This window comes from Mastomys coucha, unplaced genomic scaffold, assembly GCF_008632895.1.
Source record: "Mastomys coucha isolate ucsf_1 unplaced genomic scaffold, UCSF_Mcou_1 pScaffold4, whole genome shotgun sequence".
Lineage (NCBI taxonomy): Eukaryota > Metazoa > Chordata > Mammalia > Rodentia > Muridae > Mastomys > Mastomys coucha.
This window is the reverse complement of record NW_022196910.1, coordinates 64044-81533: the sequence shown is the minus strand read 5'-3', so window position 1 is coordinate 81533 and position 17490 is coordinate 64044. Positions and strand designations below refer to the sequence as shown.

At 40.9% G+C, this 17490-nt stretch overlaps 1 protein-coding gene across 1 annotated transcript in view; it reads left to right on the top strand.

The window, feature by feature from the left end:
- The window catches only part of LOC116076317 (zinc finger protein 431-like), a 16776-nt gene extending 831 nt beyond the window's left edge, over positions 1-15945 (top strand). Inside the window, exons 2-4 of the mRNA XM_031350038.1 lie at positions 5973-6099; positions 6261-6321; positions 14133-15945. Coding sequence (XP_031205898.1) covers positions 5973-6099; positions 6261-6321; positions 14133-15756 — 1812 coding nt within the window. The 3' untranslated portion in view covers positions 15757-15945. The remainder of the gene's footprint in view (positions 1-5972; positions 6100-6260; positions 6322-14132) is intronic.
- The last annotated feature ends 1545 nt before the right edge of the window (positions 15946-17490 follow it).

Sequence of the window (17490 nt, the reverse complement as noted above, 5' to 3'; positions counted from 1 at the left end):
CAAGAGTTTCTCTGTGTAGACTAGGATGGCCTGGAACTCACAGAAATCCACTTGCCTTTTCTTCCCTCAGCTTGGGATTAAAGGTATGGACCACTACTGCGCAGCGACAGTACAGCCTTTATTACAGTTGGATTCAAAAATTGAAGCCAGAGGATGTTACAGTGTTTAATATTCAATCTCACCTTGATCATTTTTATTTTTTAAAGAATTTTTTAATTTTTATGTGCATTGGTGTTTCACCTGCATGTATTTCTTTTTTCTTTTTTTTTAAAGATTTATTTATTTATTTTATGTATGAGTACACTATTGCTCTCTTAAAGAAACACCAGAAGAGGGCATCAGATCTCATTACAGATGGTTGTGGGCCACCACGTGGTTGCTGGGAATTGAACTCAGGACCTCTACAAGACCAGTCAATGCTTTTAACCACTGAGCCATCTCTCCAGCCCCTCCTTGATCACTTTTCATTCATGATTACCTTTTCTCATCAGTTTCTGTTGTTGGAGCATAAATTGTTAGGCTTTTCACTGGACTTTTGCTGAATCTGTAGCTCAAAGTCTGTATTGTTGTAATCTGATAGTGACATAATAGCCAAGATGGTAGCAAACCACATGGTTGCTTTCTATTCATAGTTAGCACAGCTCCCAGTTAAGGCGAGCCCATCCCAGTTTATCCCTGAGCCTTTTTCCAAAGGAGCTTTTAAGCACAAACCCATGTTCTGGATTGACAAACTTCAGTTAAGAGGAACAGTAAGCCAGAAGTGGAACTTTAGAAGCCAAAGAGCCAGGTTAGTTAGTGAAGACTACATAACTACAGACATTGATGGATTAGGCCTTTGTAGGTGGTGCTGTCTATGCTGAGTTTAGAGCCTGAATGGTACTGCCATCATGGCGTCAGTTGTGCTAAGGTCTGGGGCCATGTATTATATTCCCTACTGGTCTTAGTGAATGAGTCAAATAATGGATTCGTTCTATTTCAGTTTAAGATGCAGGGCCCCACTGTTAATCCAATCGGAATGAAAATGAAAATTTCAGTCAGTACTGAAAGCAGGTTACTTCGCTAGGGGACCAAGAGTACAGAGACTAGTATCAATTATTTCCCTAAACCTGGGAAGGTATTTTAAATCACTCCTGATCGTAATTAGCGAAGAAACAGTAGGCTTTTTTTTCTCCCCAAAAGCAAGACATAATTTTCTTTTATCTCGTGAGAAGTAAATCTAAGCCTTTTCAATTTTGTAGGGTCATTTTTATAAGGGAATCTAACTTGTTTTAATTGAGAAGCAAACTTTTAATACTATTTCATCCCGATCAACCCTTCTGCTTAGTTCGGAAAGCATCAGAAGAGGCACATTTAGTCAAGCCATTAATATTTGTCCACAAAGTAGTCTAGAAGGCTTGGCAATGTTGTCGTCGTCCAGATGAATTAATCTATGAAGTAGAACATCAATGGCTGGCCCTAGTCATCGTGAGTTTTGTCAGTCAATGAGCTGTTAGTCTGATTAGTTCCTATCCACTTGTAGTGTGACAGGGGTCAGGTGTGTGAGCATAGCCAACAATCTTGGCTGAATGCTGCCTGGGAATGTTTAACTCCATCTCCAGGGTTCCTTCCTGTGGCATAGAATCTTATTCTCCAGTTTTCCCTCTTTCCCCAGGGCCAGAGTCTCTTTAAAGGGAGTTTTCTGTTAAGCCCCAGTGTTAGAACCAGCCCCCTCCCCCTTTTAATGGAAACTCCCTTCTTTGGCAACTAGGGGGTTCAGCTGCAGGGCATACATAGAATTGTACACTCTTATTTTCCTCTGTCAAAAGACAAGCCTCCATGTCTTTCCTTTCTGTAATACAGTTATACATTTAAAGTGGGCATCGGCGAGCACAGGTCAGAATGAATATTGGTTGTTGGTCTGTAGGTATACTAGGTAAACCCCTCCCTATGTCTGTATTAGTTCCCAGGTCCAGGCCTGAGGGGTTGGACCTGAGTTGGGGTTGGGCCATGGCTCTTGTATTCATGCCAAACATAAGACTTCAGTAAAGGTGGAGGAGCAAGGAGTGGAAGGGACTGGAGAGCAGATGAAACTTTCATTTTAATGGGTCCATGCTCAAGAGACAGTCATTTGGCAGCGTTTGTGGCATCCACACTTTGGTCTGGTTGTGGAGGATCCATGGTGTAATACCAGCTACCTTCACTGCCAGAGGAGTGGAGAGAGTCACCTTTTAGGGTTCGTCCAGGTTAGTTCTAGTGTCCCTTTGGCTACTCACGTGACTCAGTATCGTTGGACTACAACGAGGGCAAACTGGTGGTGGACACGGAGATGGGCTGCTTCTCTCAGGTAGTCCAGTAGTCTTCATGGAGGACTGGTGTGCCTGTGGTGATTACAGAAAGAATGGTTGGGAGACTTCTGCCAGCTGCAGTCTCTGAGCCTGTGAAAGAATGGAGAACGTCTTATGAACAAAGTCTCATAGTGGAGTACATCCCCCACTCCGTGGGGTGCAGCTGACCAAAGTAAAGCAAAGGAAGGAGGCCTCTCCGTACTCTGGTAGACTCTAATGAGAGTTTTGTTACAGGTTTTTATTTTTTTTAATGTCCTGCTTATTCTTTTTACCTGGCCAGAACTCTGAGGTCTATATGCAGAATGAAGTTTTCAATCCATGTCTAAAGCTCTAGCTATTAATTGAGAGATTTTTGGCCAGGTCATTGTTGGACTCCATTGCTGGGGGAGGCCAAATCAGGGGACCAGTTCCTGGGAGAGCTTTTTAAGGTACTAAAAAGTGCCTTAAAGTACCTTAAAGTAGTTTTAGTGCAGGTGGGGGACATTTTTACCCACCTGGAAAAATGTATAAAAACTAGCAAGTATTTTTACCCTCCCAGTCAGACCAGAGCTTGGTGAAGTCAGTTCTCCCAGAGTTCTCTGGGATCTGTTCTCTCATTTGGACCCATTTCTGGGTAAGGGCTCTTTGTTTTTGATTCATCTGAGCACAGACCTGGCGTCTGGCTGAGATGTCCCGGACTAGGCTGTCCAGTATAACATACCTTGGCTTGGGCAACTCAGAAAGCTTTGTGGATCCCAGCTGGGTAGCTTGTTGAAGGTTAGTTACCAACAGTCCTATCAGTTGTTTTGGGGAGAATGATCTTTTTTGCTCTGGTTTCCTCCATCTACTTGTGGGTTTGAGCTGTGCATTTCTTCTTTATCCTGGAGTCTCAGGCAGGTGGTGGTCCTGGTATGTCCTCAGGATATCCGCAGGCTCCATTGATCTTAGGCCCTTTTGTGTGGCTGCTAGGACAGAAGTCCAGGAGTGGAAGACTGCAGTTTGTAAGGGAAGCCAAAAAGAGTCTAGGAGGGCCACGGTTTTTAAATGTCCTTTCCCTCTGTGGTGAGAAGCCCTCTTTCTCTGTAGATCATACTGTGGACGTGCCTGGTAGTGAAAGCATTGTGATTGCCTGTGTATTTGGTGGTGTATGCTCCTGTTCCCCCCTGAGAGCCTGGATCAGGTTAGTCAGACCTGCTTTCTGGGACGAGCTGCCTGGGACCCAAATTATTTCAGTAAGTGCTGCAGTTCCCACTTACTTGGTTTCATCTTTTATTTCCTGACAGTCATAGACTGGCATCTCTGTTATTAGACAGCAGGGTAGCAGAATTTTTGGCTGTGGGATTCTTAAACGGTGCTGGAATGTGGGCCAGAAGTAGGGCCTCGTCCTGGGTCACACCGGCATTAACAGGCGATTCTCGGGGAGGGGCTCGCCGTATCATGTGCTGCTGTGAATATATGATCCCGACCTTGTTTGTCTTCTTAAGTATAAATATGTCTCATTATCAGAGCAGGCGATAGTGGCTCTGAGTTTATGGAGAAGTTCTTGCCCCAATACTCAGTTTCTTTTGTTAAATAGGTTTTGAGCCATCTCCAGCACCTGGAATCTTTTTTTTTTTTCTTTTAATATTTTTTTCTAATATCTGGAGCCGGTTGGTGACAAAGCAGATCTTTTTAGCAACTGTCTTTAATCTTCCTAAGAAGTTCTTAGTGAAATTGCTTCGTCTTGGGCAGAAGGGAATATTTGTTCTGTCCAGGCACTGTTGCCTGGGAGCAGTTTCCCTGCCCAGGGCAAGGGCAGAGCTTTTACTTTTTTCAGAGAATGGTGGGTTTTATGGATCACTTGTTGGAAAGGAGACATAGGTTAGGAAAAAGAATGTCTTAGCTCAGAAGGACATTTCCCCCTCCCTAGGACTCTTAGAGTGGGCAGAATGGAGGGGTGATTTCTCCCTTTCCCTGTGTGTGTTATGACTAGGTGTCTGGGGTGTGGATGGGAGGCCTGGCCTCTCCCCACCTCCACACAGTGGCCAGCCCTGAGTGTGAGCATGAGTCTAGCGACAACAACAAACAAAGCAAGTGATCCTGGTCTTGGGGTGGAAAAGATGGGCACTTTTCTTCTCCTTTCCTTTTTTTCCCTTCTCTTCCGGTCCCCTCCTTTCCCCCCCCTCCTTCTCTCCCCTTCCCCTTCTTTGGGTGACCTGACAGAGCCAGTAGGATTTGAGTCCAAAGAGGAGGGAACATAGGTGTTAAACCATGTGGAGGAGGGTTTCACACCAGAGAATGCCACCGATCAACACAAAACAAAATGAATAGAAACACATAGAAAGATGTACACACACACACACACACACACACACACACACACACACACAGTAAAAACAGCCATCACACATTCATACACCTGAACCAGGCAGAGACACCCACTGACATCTCAAGTGGTTCAAGGACACTGGGTCAGCCACTGTCCTATTTGCCTCCTATGTGTCCAAACAGAGTTACCTTCAGAGGTAACAGAACAGGTGGCTTTCTAACTTTCCCTTTTGGGGTGGAGGTCTCAGATCCCTCTGAAGCCAGTTATCAAAGGAAGCCCTGAGAACCTTGAACACCTCAGGTTGTGCATCCCTTAGGAGTCTCCTGACTTTTGTACTATTCTACCCTTTAAGAGATCGCAGGTCTAGCCTTTGGGTATTAGTTGGACCTCCACAAATGTTGTGGCCTTTTATCCAGAGAAGACGGCTAGGACTTCTTTGTAATTTTTGAGATGTGCATGACACTTTTGCTTGTATGCGTATATGGATTTGTACCACTGTGTACTGCTGTTTACTAAAGTCAGAAGAGAGCTTTAGATGCCTTTGACGTGGAGTTAGGAATGGCTAGAGCCTCCAAGTGAGTGCGGGAGATCCATCCAGGTCTTCTTCAAAGCAGTAGGTGATCTGATCTGTTGACTCATCTTTAGGGTACGTATTTACCATACTAATAATTTTGTGAACCCTTTGATCTGTAACTTGTTAAAAATATATTCCTTTGTGGGAATATCAGATTAGCTTTACAGTTTAAAAGGGGGTAACTCCAGGTTTTGATAAACGAGTACAGAATTGCAGTGAATGTTTAAATTGTTGGAGGAAATTCAAGTGAGCCCCTGCCCTCCCTATCTTTCTGTTTGGTTCATTTGAGACAGGGTCTCATTGTGTACATTTGGCTATCCAGGAACTCTCTACATAGATCAGGCTATCCTGGAAAGCAATTTTACTTTTTTCTTTTTCCTGCAGTTTGGAATTAAAGGCATGCACCACCAAGTCCATATTGTCCATTCTTTTTTGAAGTTAATAGTTTTGATACAATTTTGCTGATATTTACTAAATAGTGTTGCTGTTATATGTCTCTATGCATATGTTGCTATGCATTTTCTCCTGCAGTGCTAAATCCTATTCAATTGGCATAGAAATAGATAGCACCATCCTCAGTTTTTATTTTATTATATAGTTTTTATTACATATTTATCAGTTTGTATTTTATTATATATTTATGAGTTGGTGAGTACATTTGAAATTCTATTACATGGAATTAATATGGCTAGAAGATAGAATTATGTAAATATATTCTCAGTGAAATGTACATGTACAGTGCAGTCAGTCTCACCATTTCTATTATGTGCATGTGTGGCTATTTTAGGCTACAGTGACCTATGAGGATGTGCATGTGAACTTCTCTCAGGAAGAGTGGGCTTTGCTGGGTCCTTCCCAGAAGAGTCTCTACAGAGATGTGATGCTGGAGACCTGCAGGAACCTCACGGCTATAGGTAAGATCTAAACAAGGGGACAAGTGTTTCTTGGAGATTGGTATTCTTCTATGGTTTTAACCTGATGAATTAATCAGGAATTGATCTGAGATTCACTGAAGATAGTAATTTCAGTTTTACATGATTTTCATTAATATACGTTTTCTGGTACTGTATTTTAGGCTATAAATGGGAAGACTACAATATTGAAGAACATTGTAAACGTTCTGGAAGACATGAAAGGTAACTTTCATATGCAAGCTGATATATATATACATATATACATATATATGACTCTGAAGAAATATTAATATGCCCTAAAGTTTTTAAATTTATTTTCTCATGAAAAATGGTTCTTGAAATGATCATATATTTTTAATAATTTTACTTATTTATATTCCAAATATTGTCTCCCTTCCCTGTCCCTCCTCCCAGAGTTCTTCACCCCTCCCCCTCCCCTTTGCTTCTGAGAGAGTGCTTATACTTCCACACACCTACCCCTACCTCTCACCCTCCCCAGCATCCCCTTTCCCTGGGGCATCAATTCTCTACAGGATTTGGCACATCCTCTCCCACTGAGGCCAGACAAGGCGATCCTCTGCTACAAATGTGCTGGGGGCCACTGACCAGCTCTCTTTGGTTGGTGGCTTAGTCTCTGGGAGCTCCGAGGGGTCCCAGTTAGTTGATACTGTTGTTCTTCCTGTGGGGTTGCCATCCCCTTCAGCTCCTTCAATCCTTCCCCTAAATCTTCCTAGGGGTCCCCAACCTCCTGTCAAATGGTTGACTGTAAGTATCTGCATCTGTCTCAGTCAGCTGCTGATAGACCCTTCCAGAGGACAGCCATGCTAAGCTCCTGTCTGCAAGCACAACATGGCATCAGGAATAGTGTCATGGTTTGGTGTGTACATGTGGGATGGATTCCCAAGTTGGGCTGGTCACTTGATAACATTTCCTTGAGTTTCTGCTCCATTTATGTCCCTGTATTTCCTTCAGACAGAAACAATTCTGGGTCAAAAAATTTGAAGGTAGGTGGGTGGCCCCATTTCTCCACTGGGGGCCTTGTCTGTCTAATGGAGATGGTCTCTTCAGGTTCCATCTCCTGACTGTTGGGCATTTTGGCTAAGGTCAGCCCTATTGAGTCCTGGGAGCCTCTCACATCCCAGGTCTCTGAGACTTTCTAGGGGTTGCCTTCTTGTGCCACCCACCCCACCCCCCAACCCCAGCTGCATATTTCCATTCATTCTCATGGTCCTCTGGGCTTCTCTTCTGTCTTGCCCCATACATGATCCTCCTCTCCCTCCCCCTGCCTCCCATGATTGTTTTATTCCCCTTTCAAAGTGAGGTTGAGGTATCCTCACTTTGGACTTCCTTCTTGTTAAACTTTATACAGTCTGTGAGTTGTATTGTAGATATTCTGTACATTTTGTCTAATATCCACTTATCAGTGAGTACATACCACACATGTCCTTTTTGGTCTGGGTTACCTCACTCAGGATTTTATTTTCTAATTCCATCCATTTGCCTTCAAAATTCATGATGTTCTTGTTCTTAATAGCTGAGTAGTATCTCATTGTGTAAATATATATATATATATCTATATATATATATATCTATTTTATTTTATGTATGGGAGTACACTGTAGCTGCCTTCAGATACACCAACGGGGGCATGAGATCCCAATACAGATGGTTGTGAGCCACCATGTGGTTTCTGGGAATTGAACTCAGAACCTCTGGAAGAGCAGTCAGTGCTCTTAACCGCTGAGCCATCTCTCCAGCCCCATAAACTACATTTTCTGTATCCATTGTTCAGTTGAGAGACATCTGGGTTGTTTCTATCTTCTGACTATTGTGAAGAAGGCTGCTATAGACACAGCAGTGGGAAATTTTCCTGTCCTTTGGGTTTGGTGGAGCATCCTTTGGGCATATGCCCAGGAGTGATCTTCAGGTAGAACTATTTCCGATTTTCTGAGGAACCGCCAGGTTGCTTTCCAGACTGTCTGCACCCAGTGCAGTCCCACCAGCAACAGAGGAGTATTCCTCTTTCTCCACAATTCTCCACATCCTCACCAGCATGTGCTGTCACTTGAGTTTTTGATGTTAGCCATTCTGATTAGTGTAAGGTGGAATCTCAGGGTCCTTTTGATTTGCAATTCCCTTATGACTAAGGATGTTAGACATTTCTTTAAGTGCATCTTGGCCATTGGAGATTCCTCTGTTGAGAATTATCTGTGTATCTCTGTACCCCATTTTTAATTGCTTTACTTAGTTTGTTGGAGTCTAATTTCTTGAGTTCTTTATATATTTTGGATTTTAGCCCTCTGTTGGACGTAGGGTTAGTGAAGATCTTTTCCCTATCTGTAGGTTGCTGTTTTGTCCTGTTGCCTTACAGAAGCTTTGCAGTTTCATGAAATCTCATTTATCAATTGTTGATCTTAGAGCCTGAGCCATTGGTATTCTGTTCAGGAAAATTTCCCACATGCCAATGTGTTCAAGGCTATTTCCCACATTCTCTTCTATTAGATTCAGTGTATCTGGCATTATGTTGAGGTCCTTGATCCACTTGGATTTGAGCTTTGTACAAAGTGATAAATGGATCAATTTGCACTCTTCTACATAGAGACTACCAGTTAGACCAGCACCATTTGTTAAAGATGCTTTCATTTTGCCACTGTATGGTTTTGGCTTCTTGTCAAAGATCAAATGTCTGTAGGTATTTGGTCTTATTTTTGGATTGTCAATTCTATTCCATTGATGGACCTGTAGTTCTCTGTACCAGTGCCATGATACCGCTTGAGGTCAGGGATGGTGGTTCTCCCAGAAGTTCTTTTGTTTTTCAGGATTGTTTTGGCTATCTTGGGCTTTTTGTTTTTCCATATGAAGTTGAGAATTGTCCTTTCCATGTCTTTGAAGAATTGTGTTGGAATTTTTATGGAGATTGAACTGAATCTGTGGATGCTTTGTGTAAGATGGACATTTTTCCATCTTCTGATGTCTTCTTCAGTTTATTCGGGACTTGAAGTTCTTGTCATATAGACCTTTTACTTGCTTGGTTAGAGTTGCACGAAGATATTTTATATTATTTGTGGCTACTGTGAAGGGTATTTTTCCTCTAATTTCTTTCTCAGCCTATTTATCATTTGTATTAAGGAAGGCTACTGATTTGTTTGAGTTAATTTTATATCCAGCTACATTGCTGAAGTTGTTCATTAGTTGTAAGAGTTCTCAACTTCCTTTTTGGGTCACTCGTGTATACTAATAGATCATCCATAAATAGTAATACCTTGACTTTTTCCTCTCAAATTTGTATACTCTTGATCTCCTTTTGTTGTCTAATTGCTCTAGCTTGAATTTCAAATACTATATTGAATAGATAGGGAGAGAGTGGGCAGTCTGTCTTGTGCTAATTATAGTGGGATTGCTTCTGTTTTCTCTCCATTTAATTTGATGCTGGCTGTTAGTTTGCTGTGTATTGCTTTTATTATGTTTAGTTATATGCCATGAACTTCTGATCTCTCCAAGATGTATAAAATGAAGAGGGGCCAAAGGCTTTTTCAGCATCTAATGACATGATCATGTGATTTTTTTTTTCTTTGAGTTTGTTTATATACTGGATTACATGGATGGAATTTTGTATATTGCACCATCCCTGCATCCCTGGGATGAAGCCTACTTGATTGTGGTGAATGATGGTTTTGGTGTGTTCCTGGATTTGGTTTGTAAGAATTTTTTGAGTACTTTTGCATCTGTATTTATAAGCAAAATTAGTCTGAAGTTCTCTTTCTTTGTTGGGTCTTTGTGTGGTTTAGGTGATACAGTAACAGTGGCTTCATAGAAGGAAGTAGGTAGCATTCCTTCTGTTTCTGTTTTGTTGAATAGTTTGAGGAGTATTGATATTAGCTCTTCTTATTCTGCACTAAAACCATCTGATCCTTGGCTAGATTTTGTTGGAGATTTGTAATGGCTGCTTCTATTTCCTTAGGGGTTATGGAACTGTTTAGATTGTTTACCTGATCATAATTTAACTTTGGTATGTGGTATCTGTGTAGAAAATCATGCATTTCATCTAGATTTTCCAGTTTTGTCTGGTATATAGAGACTTGTAGTAAGATCTGCTGATTTTTTAAATTTCCCCAATTTCCATTGTTATGTCTCCCTTTTCTGATTTTGTTCTTTTGGATACTGCCACTGTGCCTTTTATTTAGTTTGGCTAAGGGTTTATCTCTTTTTGATTTTTTTTCTCAAAGAATCAGCACTTGGCTTTGTTGATTCTTGGTATTGTTCACTTTGTTTCTAATTGGTTGATTTCAGAACTGAGTTTGATTATTTCCTGCCATCTTCCTCTTGGGAGTGTTTGCTTCTTTTTATTCTAGAGCTTTCAGGTGTGCTATTAACTTACTAGTGTAGTATCTCTCCAGTTTCTTCATGAAGGCACTTAATGCTATGAATTTTCTTCTTAGCACTGCTTTCATTATATCCCATAAGTTTGGGTGTGCTGTGCCTTCATTTACAGTGAATTCTAGAATGTCTTTAATTTCTTTATTCCTTCCCTTATCAAGTTATCATTGAGTAGATGGTTGTTCAGTTTCCATGAGTATGTGGGCTTTCTGTTGTTTTTGTTGTTATTGAAATCCAGCCTTCATCTGTGGTAGTTTGATAGAATATATGGGATTATTTCAGTCTTCTTGTATCTGTTGTGGCTTGTTTTGTGTCCAATTATATGGTCAGTTTTGGAGATGGTTCCATGAGGTGCTAAAAAGAAAGTTTATTTTCTTTTTAGGAGGTGGAATGTTCTGCAGGTATCTGTGAAATCCATTTGGTTCGTAACTTCTGTGAGTTTCACTGTGTCTCTATTTAGTTTCTGTTTCTAATGGTAAGGGTGGGGTGTTGAAGCCTCCCACTATTATTGTGTGAGGGTCAGTGTGTGTTTGAGCTTTAGTAAAGTTTCTTTTATGAACGTGGTGCCCTTAGAGGTTCAGACTTCAGACTTCATCTTGATGGAGTTTTCTTTTGATGAGTATGAAGTATCCCACCCCATATCTTTTGATAACTTTTGGATGAAAGTATTTTATTAGATCTTAAAATGGTGACTCCAGCTTGTTTCTTGGGCCCATTTGCTTGGAGAACATTTTTCTGCCCTTTACTCTGAATAGTGTCTGCCTTTGTTGCTGAGCTGTGTTTCTTGCAGGCAGCAAGCTCTTTTTCCCTTTTCAAGTCTGTTAGCCTGTTTCTGTTTATTGAGGAATTGAGAGACATTGAAGACCAATAATTGTTAGTTCCTGTTATTTTTGTTTTTGGAGATGGTATTTATGTGTTTGTGAGTCTCTTCCTTTGGGTTTCTTGTGAAATAAGTAATTTCTTGTGGTTTCTTGAGTGTAATGTTTCCTTGTGTTGAAGATTTGCTTTTAATATCCTCTGTAGTGCTGGATTAGTAAAAAGATATTGTTTAAATTTGGTTTTGTCATACAGTATCTTGTTTTATCCATCTGTGATTTTAATAGTTTATATATGTTTGACTCATGGAGTGGCGCTATTAGGAGGTATGGCCTTGCTGGAGTAGGTGTGCCACTGTGGGTGTGGGCTTAGGACCCTCACCCTAGCTGCCTGGAAATGAGTGTTTTTATAGCAGCCTCCAGATGAATATGTAGAACTCTCAGCTCCTCCTGCACCATGCATGCCTGGTAGGATGCTACCATGCTCCTGCCTTGATGATCATGGACTAAACCTCTGCACCTGTAAACCAGCCTTAATTAAATGTTATCCTTTTTAAGACTTTCATTGGTCATGGTGTCTGTTCACAGCAGCAAAACTCTAAGACAATGATGATTGAGAATTTTGCTGGATATAGTATCCTGTGCTGGCATTTGTGTTCTCTTTGTTTCTGGATGACATCTATCCAGGATCTTCTGGCTTTTGGAGTCTATGCTGAGAAGTCTGGGGTAATTCTGATAGGTCTGCTTTCATATGTTACTTTTAATATCCTTTCTTTGTTCTATGCATTTAGTGTTTAGGTTAGGGAAGTTTTTTTCCTAAGATTTTGTTGAAGATGTTTTCTGGCCTTTTGAACTGGGAATCTTCATCTTCTCTCACTCCTATCAATTTTAGGTTTGGTCTTTTCATTTTGTCCCAAATTTCCTGGATGTTTCGGATTAGGAACTTTTTACCCTTTCTATTTACTTTGGCAGATGTGTTGATATCTTTTCTGGTATCTTCTGCGCCTGAGATATTCTCTTCCATTCTTGTAGTCTGTTGCTAATGCTAGCATCCGTAGATCCTGATCTCTTTCCCAGGTTTTCCATCTCCAGGGTTACCTCCATTTGTGACTTCTTTATTTTTTCTATTTCCATTTTAGGTCTTGTATTATTTTGTTCAATTCTTTCACCTGTTTGATTGTATTTTCCTGTATTTCTTTAACAGATCCATTTGCTTCCTCTTTAAAGGCTTCTGCCTGTTTGCTTGTGTTTTCCTGTATTTCTTTAATGTAGTTATTTATATCTTCCTTAAAGGCCTCTATCATCTTCATGAAATGGAATTTTAGGTCAGAATCTTGCTCTTCAGGTGTCCAGGGCTTGCTGTGGTAAGAGAACTGGGTTGTTGATGGCTCCATATTTTACTGGCTTCTGTTGCTTATGTTATTGTGCTTACCTTTTGCCATCTGTATATCTCTGGTTTTAACTGGCCTGGGTTTCTCAGACTGTTGCAGGCCTCCTTGGAGACAGGTAAAGCTGTGTGACCTGGGTTATAGCCCACCTCCTGAGAACCACATAATGGTGTCTCAGGTTAGGGCAGGGCTCCTGTGTCCCTGGTTAAAGCAGGCCTCCTGTGTTCCTGTGTCCTGTGTCCCTAGATAGGACAGACCTCCTAGGAGACAGGCTGGCTTTGGGGTCTGCAAACAGACATGTTAATTTGTGTTCCTGGTTCAGACAGAAAGACCTCCTGGGAGACAGGTATGCTGTGCTCTGGATTATGGGAGAGAGGTAGCTTGTGGGGTCAGGGAGTGGACCAGGCTCTCTGACTCGCCATGGGTTCAGGTGGAAATGAAAAGCAGCAGTATAAATAAGCACAGCTTTGTGCTAATTATTAAAATCTTGCAACAGCATTTATCTCAATGTCAGTTTGATGATCATTGTATATAGAACATTCCTTTAAGAAATTGTGGTGGTTTGAACTGGTATGCCCTGCATAGAATCATGGGTTTTAATGCTTGGCTCACAGTGATTGACAGTATTAGGAGGTGTGGCTGTGTTGGGGGGAATCGTGTCACTGTGGAGGTAGGCTTTGAAGTCTTCTGTGCTCAAGCTCCGCCCAGTGATACAGTATCTCCAGTGATACAGGATCTCCTTCTGCTGCTTCAGAATTAAGATGTAGACCGCTCAGCTCTTGTCTCCAGCAGCATACCTGCCTGTATGGCACCATGCTTCCCTCTATGACAATAATGGAGTAAACTTAAGAGTTACTGTGGTCATGGTGTCTCTTTATAGCAGTGGAAACCTTAACAAAGAGAGAAGCAAAACAAGAAGCTGGCACTAGTGGCTGATACATTTAATCCCAGCATTCAGGAGGCAGAGGCAGGCAGGTCTCTAAGAAATGGATGCTAGCCTGGTCTACAGAGTGAGTTCAGGACATCTAGGAAGGTTTCTCTTTCTATGAAGAGAAACCTGGTCTCATCTTCCATCCCACCCCCACACAAAAGGAATGAATTGAGACTAGGAAACAATGTGGGAACTGATGTCACAATTTTAGTCATATACATGTGAGACCATTATGTAGAGCTGTCTATTCACTTAGTTTCTTATTACCTAATTATGGTAAAAGGCATACATATTGATAAGGAGATTAATGTATACCTAAGATCTTTTATAAGCAAATCATGCATATTAAAACTAGTGTCTCTCATACACTTATATTGACTTTTCCTAGTTTAGTAAGAGGAACAGTTCATGAAAGAATAGAATGCTGTTGTGGTTGACAAGCCTGAATCTCTATACCTATTTATATCTATGAGACATAAATGCATTGTAAAAATCTTTTATTTGTTATCTTTCATTTAATAGGTATATCGTCTGTCACTCTGGACACAAGCCATGTGAGGATAAGCAATATAAAAAGAAGCAATGTACCCCTTTCTCTCCCAGAACAATTAGACAATATGTAATAGTCTCCACTATGAGAAGACATGATGACTGTGACACAGATTTACAATTAACTGGTTTTCCAACTTCCATGGCAGTGCATCACCAAACTCACACTGGAGAGAAACCTCATGAGTACAAGGAATGCAGAAATTCATCTGTCTATACTGATTCACTTTGCACCTGTCATGTGACTCACAGTATAGGAAAATATAATGCATATAACCAGTGTGGTAAAACCCTGAGCTCTTCCAGTTCTCTTCTGGAATGTGAAAAAATTCTGGTGGGAAAAGGAAGTGATAAATTTGAGCCATGTACTAAAGGCTTTAACCATCTTCAAACACACAAAAGATCCAATAGTGAAGAGGATCCCTATGAATGGAATCAACATGATAAAGACTTTAGATCTAATTCATCTTTAAAATTACACAAAAGAACTCATTTGGAAATAGAACTTTATGAAGATGATCAAAGTGGTAAAGCCTTTGCAAGTCATAGTCTTCATCAAGTTCCTAGATCTCATACTAGAGAGAAAAATTATGGATATGATCAATGTGGTAATACTTATGCCTGTCCCAGTTGTCTTCAAATACATGAAAGAATTAATTTGGAGAAACCCTTTGAATGTAATCAGTGTAGTAAAGCTTTCGCATATAAAAGTCATCTGCATAGGCATGAAAAGATTCATACTGGAGAGAAACCCTATGGATGTAATCAGTGTGGTAAAGCCTTTGCATGTAACAGCTATCTTCAAATGCATGAAAGAAGTCATACTGGAGAGAAACCCTATGAATGCCATCAATGTGGTAAAGCCTTTTCACGTAATAGTCATCTTCAAAGGCATGAAAGAAGTCATACTGGGGAGAAGCCATATGGATGTAATAAATGTGGTAAAGCCTTTGGGTGCAACAGTAATCTTCAAAGGCATGAAAGAAGTCATACTGGAGAAAAGCCCTATGGACGCAAACAATGTGGTAAAGCCTTTGCACAGAAGAGTGATCTTCACAGTCATGAAAGAAGTCTTCCTGGACAAAAGCCCTGTGGATATAATCAGAGTGGTAAAGCCTTTGCACAGAATCGTCATCTTTTCCGTCATGAAATAAACTGTACTCGAGAAAAATCCTACGGATGTAGTCAATGTGGTAAAGCCTTTGGGCGTAACAGTAATCTTCAAAGGCATGAAAGAAGTCATACCGGAGAGAAACCTTATGAATGTAATAAATGTGGTAAAGCCTTTTCACAGAACAGTCATCTTCACAGGCATGAGAGAAGTCATACTGGGGAGAAACCCTATGAATGTAATCAATGTTTTAAAGCCTTTGCATGCAAAAGTGACCTTCACAGGCATGAAAAAAGACATACTGGAGAGAAGCACTTTGGATGTAAACAGTGTGGTAAAGTCTTTTTACAGAATAGTCACCTTCATAGGCATGAAAGAAGTCATACTGGACAAAAAGCTTATGAATATAATCAATGTGATAAAGCCTTTGCATGTTGTAGCAACTTTCAGAAACCTGACAGAATTCACACTGGTAAAAGTTCATGAACCTAATCAGTATCGTAAAGCTTTGCATTCCACATACATTTTTCCCATTGAGCTATCTTTCTGAGACTTGAGTAAGATTAGTAGAAGCAGGTCATCATTAAAATAATGTCTCATTTACAAATTGTAAACATTGTCGTCCAAGGATTCAGGAACAATTTGAATAATAAAATTTATTACAAGTGAAACTGATATTTATGTTGTCATCCATTATTTTTTGGATTATGGGTCTCCCCTTCCTTGGAGGTCCTTAGCCACCAGCCCATGATGGTGTGGTGTATGGGATTTAGAATGTCATGGATATGCTGGATGACAGTGAGGAAATTCCACTTTATTCAGGATGTGCAAGGACTATATAGATCTTATTGAGTGGGTAGACATTTCCATTACTGCCTAGGGCTGAAGTACTGGGAATGCTCTATTTGCAGGAAGAGAAATGTCAAGAACCTTATTGGTATAAAGGAAGTTGAACAATGTATAATGTGACTGTAGACTACATGACTGTCCTCAGAGGTGAGAGAAGTAGAGGTTATGTGTCAGAGCTTGTATGTAGGCTATGGGCAGGGAGAGAGCAGTCCTAACTCTTACCAGTCTAAGGATAAGATTTTCTGGGTTTTGGGCATGTCTCAATCTCACTCTTGTTTCAGTTCCCTGGCCATACATGCCCACAGCTCATGTTAGTTTATTCTGAGGACTAACTATTCTTAACATTTTCTCAGAAGAATGCCAAAGAATTGTTTCTGGGAATAAAGGTCGTTGCTCCAAAGTTTGATGATCTCATTCAAAAATTTCTCTAATTACTGTGCTTGGATTGTATGCACCATCATACACTAGAATTTCATAAACATTTTTGAAATGGAAACAGGGACCAGTGAGTTCCCTCAGTGGATTTAGATGCTTACTGCCAAACTTGATGAGCTTGTTTTTTCTTAGTACCAATGTAGAGGAGCTATATAATAAATACCTGTGAACTGTCCTCTGATTGGCACATGTGCATCATAGCACATGCTTATACAGTTAAATTTTTTATAGATTTATTTATTTTATGTATATGTGAGTATCCTGTCACTGTCTTCAGACATATCAGAGCATTAGATCCAATTACAGATGGTTGTGAGCCACCATGTGGTTGCTGGGAATTTAACTCATGACCTTTGGAAGAGCAGCCAGTGCTCTTAACTTCTGAGCCATCTCTCCAGCCCAAAAGAGATAAAGTTTACAAAGAAGTTAATCAAAAATATTGAGAGCATAGGAAACAATTTACCAGTTGAAATGAATACATTGAAAAATTCCAATCAAGTCATGTAGAGCAAGCCAGTTAGCAGCATCCCTCCATGGCCTCAGCATCAGCTTGTCTCCAGGTTCCTGCCCTGTTTGAGTTCCTGTCCTGATGTCCTTCAGTAATGAACAGTGATATGGAAGTGTAAGCCAGATAAACCCTTTCCTCCCCACCTTGCTTTTTTGTCATGGTTTCATCCCAACAATAGAAACCCTAACTAAGCCCACAACACCCAGAGGAAGCTCCACTCCCAGGCACGCTGACACACCCAGGATCAGAGGTAACCAGAAACCAACATCTGTCCCAACACTGGGAGTAACTTGGACCAGCAGGACCAGGCACTTAGGAACTCCGCCAGCCTAGTGACTCCGGTTCCTTCCAGTCTGTCTTGGTTAGTGTTCTGAGCAGACCTTGGGCACAAGCTCTGCAACCAGTCCCACAACACACAGAGAAAGCCA